The sequence below is a fragment of the Danio rerio genome, chromosome 20 (assembly GCF_049306965.1).
Source record: "Danio rerio strain Tuebingen ecotype United States chromosome 20, GRCz12tu, whole genome shotgun sequence".
NCBI classification, from domain to species: domain Eukaryota; kingdom Metazoa; phylum Chordata; class Actinopteri; order Cypriniformes; family Danionidae; genus Danio; species Danio rerio.
The window spans coordinates 24297965-24310241 of record NC_133195.1 but is presented as its reverse complement, the minus strand read 5'-3'; the positions used below and the strand labels follow the sequence as shown (position 1 = coordinate 24310241).

The 12277-nt window shown below is 33.9% G+C and overlaps 1 protein-coding gene across 7 annotated transcripts in view; it reads left to right on the top strand.

Annotated features, from left to right (window-relative positions):
* The window catches only part of syne2a (spectrin repeat containing, nuclear envelope 2a), a 168884-nt gene that overhangs the window by 42821 nt on the left and 113786 nt on the right, over positions 1 to 12277 (top strand). For 5 of the 7 annotated variants that reach the window (XM_068215480.2, XM_073932715.1, XM_068215479.2 and 2 more), the window contains 8 exons: positions 1337 to 1518; positions 4151 to 4217; positions 4595 to 4704; positions 7981 to 8122; positions 8198 to 8349; positions 8884 to 9037; positions 10568 to 11172; positions 12130 to 12273. In XM_068215480.2, the coding sequence (XP_068071581.1) occupies positions 1337 to 1518; positions 4151 to 4217; positions 4595 to 4704; positions 7981 to 8122; positions 8198 to 8349; positions 8884 to 9037; positions 10568 to 11172; positions 12130 to 12273 (1556 nt within the window). The remainder of the gene's footprint in view (positions 1 to 1336; positions 1519 to 4150; positions 4218 to 4594; positions 4705 to 7980; positions 8123 to 8197; positions 8350 to 8883; positions 9038 to 10567; positions 11173 to 12129; positions 12274 to 12277) is intronic. The other 2 variants (XM_073932716.1, XM_021468616.3) reach the window with 1 other exon arrangement.

The following is a 12277-nucleotide window of genomic DNA, read 5'->3' as shown; positions in this document are numbered from 1 at the left end:
GCGCAAAGATAAGTTATTAAATGAATTTATGTAACCACGTACACTGCCTCTAGACATTTGGACTGACATTTGGTTTGCTTTTCCTATATTGTATAAACTTAGTGTACATTATACTTTTAATAGTGGCCATTATTAATTATTAAACTTGATATTCAGCAAAAGAGTCAGGGTATGTTTCGTATTTTTCAATGAAAATGAAAGGAGGCAGTTATGTTATAGGCTCTGTTTTGCTCTAAATATGCATACAGTGGAGATGATGGTCATATAAATATGTAGCTACACGGAGCCTCAACATTTTTGGTGTCTGTTAAGTTGCTAATATCAAAATAAAAATAGGCAGTTCCTCATATCATGTTTTTATTTTATTGTTAAGTAACCAGGGTGATGTAAATGATGTTAAAAAAGTACACTATTTGCTTTGAAGATTTACCTGAGGTGTCCTCGGGAGTTTGTTTTCCGTATCAAACTTGTGAAGTCTGAACATACAAGGAAAGAATACAAGACTGAACTTTGTTAATATTGAGAAAAAAACCCAATCAGCCTCCGTTTTCAGATGTCTCCGTTTTCCCCCCATACACACTGATACTGAGCAACAGTTTTTAAAAACGTAAACAGCCTCTTCAACATTTCCAAAACGCTTTGTTTTTGGGGCTCAAAAAAGTAGTGTGGGCAGAAGGCGTAACCGTAGCAAAAGTTATGTGTTTAAAAACTAAAACTTATAAGTTTAAACGAGGCCTTATTTTGTATGCAGCGAGGAACCGACACGAGCACAGTCCTTTCGTTTTGATTAGTTTATTTTAATTGAACTGCTATTTCTATGAACCAAATTTACTGCTTTTTTAATCAGTTTAATCATCTGTGTACAACGAATATACCTGTGCAGCGTGTGAGAATTAATGCAGTATGTTGAAATTAGTCTTTCTTACCTGAAGGATTATCTGTCAGTTAATGATGTGTACAGAAGTTTGTTCCTATATTTCTTTTCTCTCTGTTTTTGTTCATGTTATAATCCTTATGTCATTGCTTAAAACATGGATCATGAATTGACTGCATGCATCTCTGGACAGGTTGATATAGACAGTTTTATTTTCTGCTTGTGCATTGCTCTTTAATCGCATCCAAGTTATCATGCCTTTTTACTTGTAATGGGATTTTCATCACTTTTTATAAATGGCCATTACAGTAAATTACATTCACCATAAAACAAGACTTCTTGTATTGACAGGAAACCTGACCTGAGTGCTGCCAACTAATTATATGGATAAAATACATGTCATTATCTTCAACAATTTTGCAGTTATTTGATTTAATGATGGGTTTTGGGTTTAAACCACAGGTATGTGCTACAGCAGCTGATTGTTCAGTTCATCTGGAAGCCTTGAGAAGAATAAAGGAGAGTCTGGAGTCTGCAGAAAGTGTTCTTCTCAGCACCACTCATCAGAGAACAGACACACAGAGGGTGGAGGACATTCAGCACCTCACAGTCTCTTCAAGTGACTTGGCACCATGTCAGAACAGGCAAGAATTTAAGAGCAATTTTAGAAATATACCTGTCTATCACATAACGAATGCTGCTTCCGAAATCGCATACTTTTGTACTATATAGTATGTCCGAATAGGAGTGAAGCAACGCAACTAACAAAGGTAGGTTACATGATAATGACTAATGGCGAATGTAATATGTCCATGTTCAATTCATACTACTCGCATTAATACTATATAGAATTCACGGTTATGTAGTAAATTCAAATTCAAATGCAGTACCTACTCGAATAGCATGCAATTTCGAAAGCAGCCAAAGAGAATTTTGCCAGTTGTACAATTGTGTGTTTTTGATCCCAAAATAAACTTAAAAGACGTTCACACACACACACACGCACACACACACACACACACACACACACACACACACATATATATATACATAATATATATATATATATATATATAAAGTGTGCATATATATAGTATATATATATATATATATATATATATATATATATATATATATATATATATATATATATATATATATATATATAATTTTTTAATTTTTGTACAAAACTGACAGAAGTATAATGTCATAATGGGTTTACTCATAAATGAAATTACTCATTGCACTCTATTGCTAAACTGTTATTTTTTTATAAATTTCTTTTTTAAAAATGTTTCATTTATTATTAATAAATATATTTATTGCAATTAAATATTTTTAGTTTGCTGTAATGTTTTTTTTTTTTAATCTTATTTGAAGCAAAGTTTAAAACTTTGTTGTACATGTATATGTTTTCCTTATTAACATTATAATGTTTATATCTGAATATTTCCATGTTTCTCATAGAACGTTAATCAAAATCCCCCACACAGACTGCTGTGCAACTGTGCAAAGGGAAATTAATACTCTATTTTATTTTATTTTGAGTAAAAATTCAATAAATTGATTGGAATTGATGGTATAATTTGTTGTTATATGTAAACAATGTATAAAGATATATAAACAACTTTAATAAAGATATAAACAACTTATTTGGTCACACTTTACAATAGGGTTCATTAGTTAATGTATTTACTGACATGAACTACTTATAAACAATACTTGTACAACATTTATTAATCATAATTCAACATTTACTAATGATTTATTAACATCCAAATTCATACTTGTTAACATTAGTGCACCGTAAGTTAACATGAACTAACAATGAACAACAGTATTTTCATTAACCAACTGACATGAACAAATACTCTAGTAAATGTATTGTTCATTGTTTGTTCATGTTAGTAAATGCATTAGACTAACTTAAATGCAGTAAACTAACTTTAACTGATACAACCTTTCTGTAAAGTGTTACCACTTGTCTTGTGTGTGCGCATGCATACACATACTGTGAATATGCAGTGGGTGACGCTTTAAAAGGAGCATTTCCGACATGAGTGATACATTAACACGTGATTTTAGGTATGACCGCAGTTTGTGACTATGCCACCAGGAGGCACAAAGGCATAAGATGAGAAAGGACGGAAATATACAGTTGCTGTAAAAACCCTGCTACTTGAAATTGAAGTTGAAATAATGAAACAAATGCCTTAAAACTTGTTAACAAGCCTTATTATCATTGTAAAATTGTTGAGTGAAATGAGGATTAATTTTGGAAAGTAAAACTAAAGAAATAAAAGGCAACTAAAATGACATTAGCCTGTTGTGAAACAAATTAGACAGACTTTGAAAACTGTTACACCGTGCATGCTGAGTGAATAACAAAGCCCTTTTTCAATATTCCATTACGAACATTTATTCGTTCAGAATGTGAGACATTTGATTAGGTTTTATTAAACCCGTTTTGTTCTGTGTTCTAACAAATGCCATTACATTTGTGTTTCATTTATTTATTTGTTTGCATATTTTGAGAATTTTTTCTTATTCTAAATAAAACTAAAGGACTCAGAAATCCAACATTCTTTTCATCTCAACACGACTTAATAGGACACTATAAAGGCTAAAAAAACCTAATTCTTATATTATTCTTATACTTAAACATAAAGTATAGTGTAAAAGCATGTTTATTACTAAAAAGCAGAACACCCAAACAAAATTATATTTTAATTGAACGCATCACATATAAGGTAAACATACAGTATCGTCTCATCTAGTATTGTGAAGAGGCAAAGCTGAAAATCTATGTTTAGAGCATCACACATCAGTCAAAGGCTGCGGACACACTTACTACTGGCGCTTCGACAGCAAGCACGGCAGCAGAGGGAACATATTGAAGTGGTGACATCTGTTTATAAAATTCATTGAAATATAAACACATTTATATTTTTAATAATTTGTTTGCAATATCCTTGAATAAGGCTAGTTTTAACTGTAAACTTATCGACCCTTAACTAATCAACTGTTGTGTTTTTTTTTCTCTAACTTTTTTATAGAAAAAAAAAGAGCTAGGTTTTTTACATGTTTGTTTATTTTATTTTATACAGAATACTTAGTCATATTATATGTATACAAAGTTTAGTTGTTTAGTTTGTGTACATTGTTTGTAGTATGTTTAGTATGTGGTACATTATAATTAGCTTTACATATAAGCCACTAGCATGTCTTCATTCACATACAGTACTTCAATAAGCGTGTATGTGTGTGTGTTCTCAGCAGGGAGGACAGTGTCCCGCTGAGAGAGACTGTGCTGCTTGAGGACCTCAGCCTCGTCCACTCCCAGGTACACGTGCTCAAGTCCAAATCTCTGTACACTACATTACGTGCATTAGGCTTTATTGCTTTATTAGCTCTTTAGAAAATTTTTCCTCTGATATCACATCAGCATGACCATTACTTTAACAAAAGAACATCCATAAGTTTTGTATCTGCCCGGTCCTAACGTCACATTATTTTGGCATTGTTGTGACCAAACACAGAGATAAAGCCTGTGAGCTCCTTCTCAGTTCTGATTGGATGTTTCTGACCTTCTTAAGCACATGGACGGCTCAGAGGAGTTAATCTGCTGAGATTGATTAGGGCTGTTCGCTGACAGTGTTCGCTTGTTTTGGGGTTGTTTGAGCCTGTTTGTAATGACACTGTGGTCCTTCTCTCTGATAGGCTGTTGTCCAGACCAACATCGTGGAGATCAAACAGATAGCAGAGAGGACCATCATCCACCCCTGTTTAGCACAGGAAGAGAAGGCCACAGTGGAGAAAGCTCAGAGCAGGTAAACAACTCCGCATGCAAATCACTGCTTTTAAATATTGTTTATATTTCTGTCAGCGCTATCTAAGAAAACTGATAATACAGAGAGTAAGAGCCTTTTTTTAAAATTCACATACAAAACTCATAGTATGTGCTGCTGACTTTTTTAGGCTATTTGTAATTATTAGATTTAAAATATGAACATTAGTAAAATGCAAAGCACAACATGAATAAATAATCAAATTAATATTATTTGTTTAAAAACCTTGTGCATGGCTATTGACATTTTGGTCTTTTTTTGTTTTAGTTTTTATAATATTAAGTTTTTGCTGAGCAAACACCATACATTTAGGCTAAAATGTGTAATTTAATCTTTTCTTTTTTTAAATCTATTTTACACTAAGTACAGTACAAAAAGTTCCTCGGGACATTCAGGACAAACCCATCCAAGTGCTGTTTAAGCAGTTTGTCATAGTTTCGTTGTTATCACAATTACACTTTGTTGGCAAGGCTTCAAAATTGCAGCTATTTTTGAAACATTCAAAATTTAAAAATAATAATTTTTAAAAGTAATTTTAAAAGTACCTTTTTCTGGTTTAGCATGTGAAAGAAATCCCAACACGCCAATCCTCCTTGCCCCAACTGCAGACTCAATTAAATAGTTATGGCAGGAGCTGACAATGGAAAGGGTTAAAATATAAGCAATACAAAAAATATTATTAGATAAAATCTATTCAATAGATTTTATTTAACAATATTAATTAAGAAAAAAATCAGCAAGAACATATATGTGTTGTATTAAAAATATGTATATTAAATAATGGATATCATATTTTTAACACAATTAATTAAAAAGGAATGTTTTTTCCAACAAAAAATTATATGCATCTTATACAGTGCATCCTGAAAATATTCATAGCACTTCACTTTTTCCACATTGTTTATGTTACAGCCTCATTCAAAAATGGATTAAATTCATTTATTTTCTCAAAACTCTACACACAAAACCCCATAATGACAATGTGACAAAAGAGTTTTTGAAATTGTTGCAAATTTATTAAAAATAAAAAAGCTGAAAAATCACATGTATTCACAGCCTTTGCTCAATACTTTATGGATGTACCTTTTGCAGCAATTACAGCCTCAAGTTTATGAATATGATGCCACAAACTTGGCACACCTGTCTTTGGGAATTTTTGCCCATTCCTCTTTGCAGTACCTCTCAAGCTCTATCAGGTTGGATGGGAAGCGACGGTGTATAGCCGATTTCAGATCTTTCCAGGGATGTTCAATAGAATTGAATTCTCTATCTTGACTAGTGTTCCAGTTCCTGCTGCTGAAAAACATCCCCACAGCATGATTCTGCCACCACCATGCTTCACAGTAGGGATGGTATTAGCCTGGTGATGAGCGGTGCCTGGTTTTCTTCAACTGTAACGCCCAGCATTCAATCCAAAGAGTTTAATTTTAGTCTTATCAGATTAGAGAATTCTGTTTCTTATGGTCTGAGAGTCTTTCAGATGCCTTTTGGCAAATTCCAGGCGGGGAGTGGCTTCTCTCTGGCCACTCTACCTTACAGGCCTGATTGGTGGATTGCTGCACAGATGGTTGCCCTTCTGTAAGGTTCTTCTCTCTCTACAGAAGAACACTGGAGCTTAGACAGAGTGACCATAAGGGTATTAATCACCTCCATGACTAAGGCCCTTCTCCCCGATAACTCAGCTTGAATGGCCGGCCAGCTCTAGGAAGAGTCCTGGTGGTTCCAAGCATCTTCAACTTATGGGTGATAAAGGTCACAATGTGCTTATAAGAAATGTCAGAGCAGTAGAATTGTTTCTGTAACCTTCTCCAGCCTTGTGCCTCGAGACAATCCTGTCTCAGAGGTGTACAGACAATTATTTTGTCTTCATGCCTGGTTTGTGCTTTGACATCCACTGTTAACCCTGGGACCTTATATAGACAGATGTATGCCTTTTCAAATGATGTCCAATCAACTGAATTTACCAGGTGAACTCCAATTAAGCTGCTGAAACATCTCAAGAATGATCAGTGGAAACAGAATGTACCTGAGCTCAATTTGGAGCTTCATGGCAAAGGCTGTGAATACTTATGTTCATGTGATTTTTCAGGTTTGTTATTTCTAATAAATTTGTATCAATTTAAAAAGATCTTTAATTACATTGTCATTATGGGGCATTGTGTTTAGAATTTTGAGGAAATAAACCAATTTAATCCATTTTGGAATGAGGCTGTGAGATAAAAAAATAATGGAAAAAAGTGAAGCGATATGAATACTTTCCAGATGCATTGTATGCAAAAGTGACTATTTTTTACAAAAAAATAATAAATAAATAAAAAATCTAAGGTTTAAAAGAACACAGCTTTTCATAAAAAGCAATCGTAACCATAATCCCAGGCATAAGTCCAGTGAAGTCATAATTTATTTTTATAGCAGGTTTAAAAACAAAAGCATTGCACAAAAGAGCTTTATAAAAAAACACAATTCATAAAATCAATAAAAGCATGGATCATATAAGAAAAAAAGGGATAAAAATTATAAAAATATCCAATAGTAAAACTGATCTTAATCAAAAGCCAGTGAAAACAAATAAGATTTGAGAGCAGTTTTCAAAACTGGCAAGTGAAAGAGCAAATCTCAGTTACAATAAATTATCCTGAAGTAGGGGAGCTGCAGAATATTTCAAGATATTTTTGTGCAGCATATCAGCATGGATGATATATGAAAGATAATGACATCAAAAGACTGGAGTAATTATGCTGATAATTCAACTTTGCCATGATAGCAATAAATGACTAACATTTTTATTATAAAGTTATACGTTATTAATATATATTCATTCATTTTAAAGCAATCAGCATGCTCCTTTTTATACATACAGATTTTATACAATTTATATGCTATGGTTGGTCTTGAGGGCCAGCACAGTGGGTAGCACAATCGCCTCACAACAAAAAGGTCACTGGGTTGAGCATCGACTGGGTCAGTTGGCATTTCTGTGTGGAATTTTCTCCCTGTGTTCTTGTGCGTTTCGTCTAGGTCCAAAAACATGTGGTATAGGTGAATTGGGTGAGCTGAATTGTCCATAGTGTATGTGTGTGGATGAGTGTATGGATGTTTCCCAGTGATGGGTTGCAGCTGGAAGGGCATCCGGTGCGTAAAACATATGCTGGATCAGTTGGTAGTTCATTCTGCTGTGGCGACCCCAGATTAAAATAAGGGACTAAGCCGAAAAGAAAATGAATGAATGAATGGTTAATCTTGAACCACTTTTTTCAGATACAGAGATGCTCAATCAGTCCTCCATCAGCAGCTGCTTCACAATAGTCAGCAGTTGGAATCTGATTTTCCCATCAGCCCCGGCAGCAGCATCACCAGTATCTCTTCCGACTCATTGAGAAGTGAACTCCAGCATCTACTGGTTAGTCCCACACACCACTTTCAGACACCTAGGGTGCATATTGTATACAAATGGGAATGCTGTGTCCTCATTCAGGCTCTTAAGGATCAGACAGAGGCTCTGTGGTGTGACTTTGAGATTCAGTTTTCCCAGAGTTCTCAGCACATGGAGGATGGCTGTAACATGGAGCAGGAGAGACATCAGCTCATTCAACAGTGGAGGGAACAACAGATATGTGTTCAGGCCAGGTAAGATACAAGTGATGCTTTTAAAACTGCAGCTGTGGTAAAAAATTAAGAGAGCACTTGAATATTCCAAGGGTTTACTGGATTTTTTTTAGTTATAAGTTTAAGTAAAATGTTAATATTGTATAAAAAATGTTATGAAGGTCTGATAATGTTTAGAGCATTTCTTTCTTCAGAATATGACAGCTTGTCAGAGTAACAATTTGTTGTAATTTGAAATTCAGGGTTATTCAACCAGATTCAACCAGCTTTCTTAAAGGTCCCGTGAAATTAAAATAAAGTTTGTTATTTTTTAGGCTATCTATAAGTTAGTATCTTGTTTAGAAGATATAAAACTGGTATAAACATGTAAAGCTTGTAGTTTGTCACTTCCACAAAATGTCCAAATCTGTCTTTTATAATGTTTTGTAAACATTAGCTTCCTGCTTGGGAGCTTGCTAAGTCTTTTAAAGAGCTGTTGTTAGTAGTAGTTAGTAACAATTAAAAGAAAAACAATGTGAAAAAATGCTAATAATGTTTGTTTTTTATATTGTTCAGGGTGAAATCCATTGAAACTACAATAGAGCTGCTGGAGTCAGTTGACATTCAGATCGCACTGATTTCTGATCAGCTCAAACAGATCAGTCAGAAGCCTCTGAATGTTAGAAACTTTGCTGTTGTTGATGCCAGAAATTTACATGAAGAGCTAAAGGTAGGCAATCATACAAATTCATCTTCATACATATAGATATTAAATGTTAGTCTAAGATGGTGAACACTTTTTTTCATTTTTTGTGAACATACCTTAAAGATATAAAACAGCTTTTTTCATGGGTCTGTGTGCAGCATTCACATTGATTCAAAGCAACTCTACAAAAAAGAATAATCATATCAGGGTTTTTTTGGACCAAATTACTCTTTGGATGAGTGAACACAGATTTGAAAGTTTGATATGATTGTCTTTGTCAAAGTTTTATTAAGTTATTTTGTTGTTGTTGTTATTTAGAAAAAAGATTGCATGTGTGTTTGAATTGAGATCACAATTTTACAATATACAGTGCTCGGCATAATTAAGTACAGCCCATTTTGAAAATAATTATTTTTTTTCCATTTCTCAGTAAAAATAAGCAATGTATTTTGGTGTATTTAAACAAAACAGATTTATTAAACAGATATATTTATTCAAATAATATTTTTGTCACCAAACATATTTAGAAATTGAAAGATAAAACTTTTAAATTCAAGCAGAGTATTGCAACTAAAATAAAAATACAACCTACAAAATTTCAACAGATTTTTAAATATGTATTTATATTTGTAAAATTCTCTTGATTTTTCCTCCTTTTTAAATTTGTATTTAATGTTTTTCTATAACATATACATTTTGGTGTACTAGTTTTTGGACCGTTATTTTAAGTTATTTTGTTAGATTAGCTTCAGATTTGGCTTCAGTACTGACTAATCGAATGTATATACACAAATATAATATTGTATTGCTTCCTATTAAAAATATGAATTTTAAAGATATATGTGTGAGGGATGTACTCATATATGCTGAGCACTGTAGCTTTAATTTACATAATTGTAACTGTAAAAAGTGTTCAAATGCACATTTTAAAGTGATTATTCCCCTCAAAATCAAAATTAGCAATTAATTTACTCTACTTAGAACATTTAAAGATAATTTTTTTGCGATTTGTAAAATGCAAGTTAGCAGCTTCTGACACTTTAAGTAAAAAACTAAAACTTAAAACAAGCAGATCTCTATTTGCAACCTTATTTTTAAAAGGAACCAAAAATAGTATGTTGTAAATAGTAATATAAAAATAGTATTATCATTATGAGAATAATTCCATACAAGCAACCATTATTTTAAAAATAATTCCAAATAAACTGAATGTAATATTTTAATGCAACTTAACTAAGAAGAGAAACTCAAAGTACACAATGTATTGTAAGCAAACTTGGCATCATAAAATGTTCATTTTTGGGAGTGCTATCTCTACAGCTAACTCACCTTTCACTTTTTTCTTCTACTTGTTGAACGCGAAAGAAGATATTTTGAAGAAAGATAGAAACCTGTAACCATTGACTACCATAGTATTTGTTTTGTTGGGTAAACTATGCCTCTAAGATACGTTTGCTCCCTCATTCAAATTTAGCTGTAATGTATTTTTCATGAACTGATGTACTTTGCATTTTTGAACGTACTTACAACCTGACATCTTTGTTCTTTATATAGTGTGTGGATGAAAGTATCAAGAAAGAGCTGTTTCTTCTTAACGAGAGAGAAAGTTTAGTAGGGGATGGCACTGATCTGAGTCACATTGAGCTTCAAACTCATCTTCCTCTTCAACAAACTCTCCACAACCGCACAAAATGCCTGGAGCAGCAAAGACATTGTGTGCAAAAGTCTGAGTCGGCTCTTGTGGCCCTCGAGAAGCTTCTTTCTCATCTCCAGCAGCTGAACGATGAATTAAATGCTCACAGGACGTCAGACCAAAGCTACAGTTCAGTGTCCTTCCAGAAAAGCCTTGAACAGGTCAGGGAAGATTCGCTTCAGCTGGACACAATGCTGGATGATGCTGGTCTAAGGATCACACTGGATGATAAAGCAGGCAGCTGTGTTGAGATGGTGTCAGCGCTGGAGGAGGGGTTCCAGGTCAGACTCGTTGAAGGACAGAGAGTGTCTGATGGAGGGCGGAAGGGAAGAGAGAAGCAGGAGAAGAAGGAGGAGAGAGCGTTTGGGAGGAAGAGGATGGGTCTGTTGGTCACATTGAGGGAGGTGCTGGCAGCACTGGAGAGACATGTGCTGAAGGAGCCCACACTTCCTGCTCTACAGCACAGGTGAGGAGACTCAAAAACAAGAGATAGTTAACTTAGTTAACTTTATGTATTTATTTATTTTATTTTAAAATTTCATTTCATTTCATTTTCATTTTCTCTTCGGTTTAGTCCCTTTATAAATCTGGGGTCGCAACAGCGGAATGAACTGCCAACTTATCCAGCACGTTATACACAGTGGAAGCCCTTCCAGCTGCAACCCATCACTGGGAAACACTCATATACACTCATTCACACACATACACTACGGACAATTTTAGCTTCGGACTACGGATAATGTGTCTGGAAGGGCATCCTATACATAAAACATATGCTGGATAAGTTGGTGGTTCATTCCGCTGTGGTGACCCCAGATTAATAAAGGGTATAAAAATAAAATGAATAAATGAATAAAATGTAATTAAATTGCATTTTTTATTAATTTAAAAACATAAATTAAAACCACAATTGCAATATAAAATATAGTGCAGTACAATAAAGCCAGGTTTCTTAGTTTTTTTGCACATTTTTATTTACCTTCTGTGTCATTTTATGTAATTGAAATGATAGTATTAAAAGAAGTTTGGTGTGTTATAAACATACACAGAATGAAATGGGGTATAAAAAAAACCTAAATATAAAAATTGGCTTTCTTGTATTAATTCCCACCTTTTGATTAGTTTCAGATTCATTTTGGCTTTCGCTGAATAATAAGTAAAATAATATGTTTTTATTTACAATGCACTTTTCTAAATCACAAAGCACTGCAACAATAGTTAAAGAAGACAACTAAAGAAATTCTGAATTGTAAAATAATCACAACTCAATGCAATAGAATACCAATCAAGATTGCAGGTAAGAAAAAAGATGAGGTTAACAACTTCTTGAAACTTGCTCTCCCTCTTTGATTTTGATCTACTGAGTGGCTGCTCAAGACTAAGAGAAATGTCTGAATCTCATCAGCATCTTTCTCTGTCTCAGATTGCGCTTCCTGACAGACATGGAGAGTAAACTGCATGCACTCCGCTCAGAGATTGATGATCTGCGAGATGCGAACACATCAGACACAAACCTCAGCGAGTTGCAGACGCAGTGGGAAACTGCACATAGATCAGTCACTGAAAGGTGA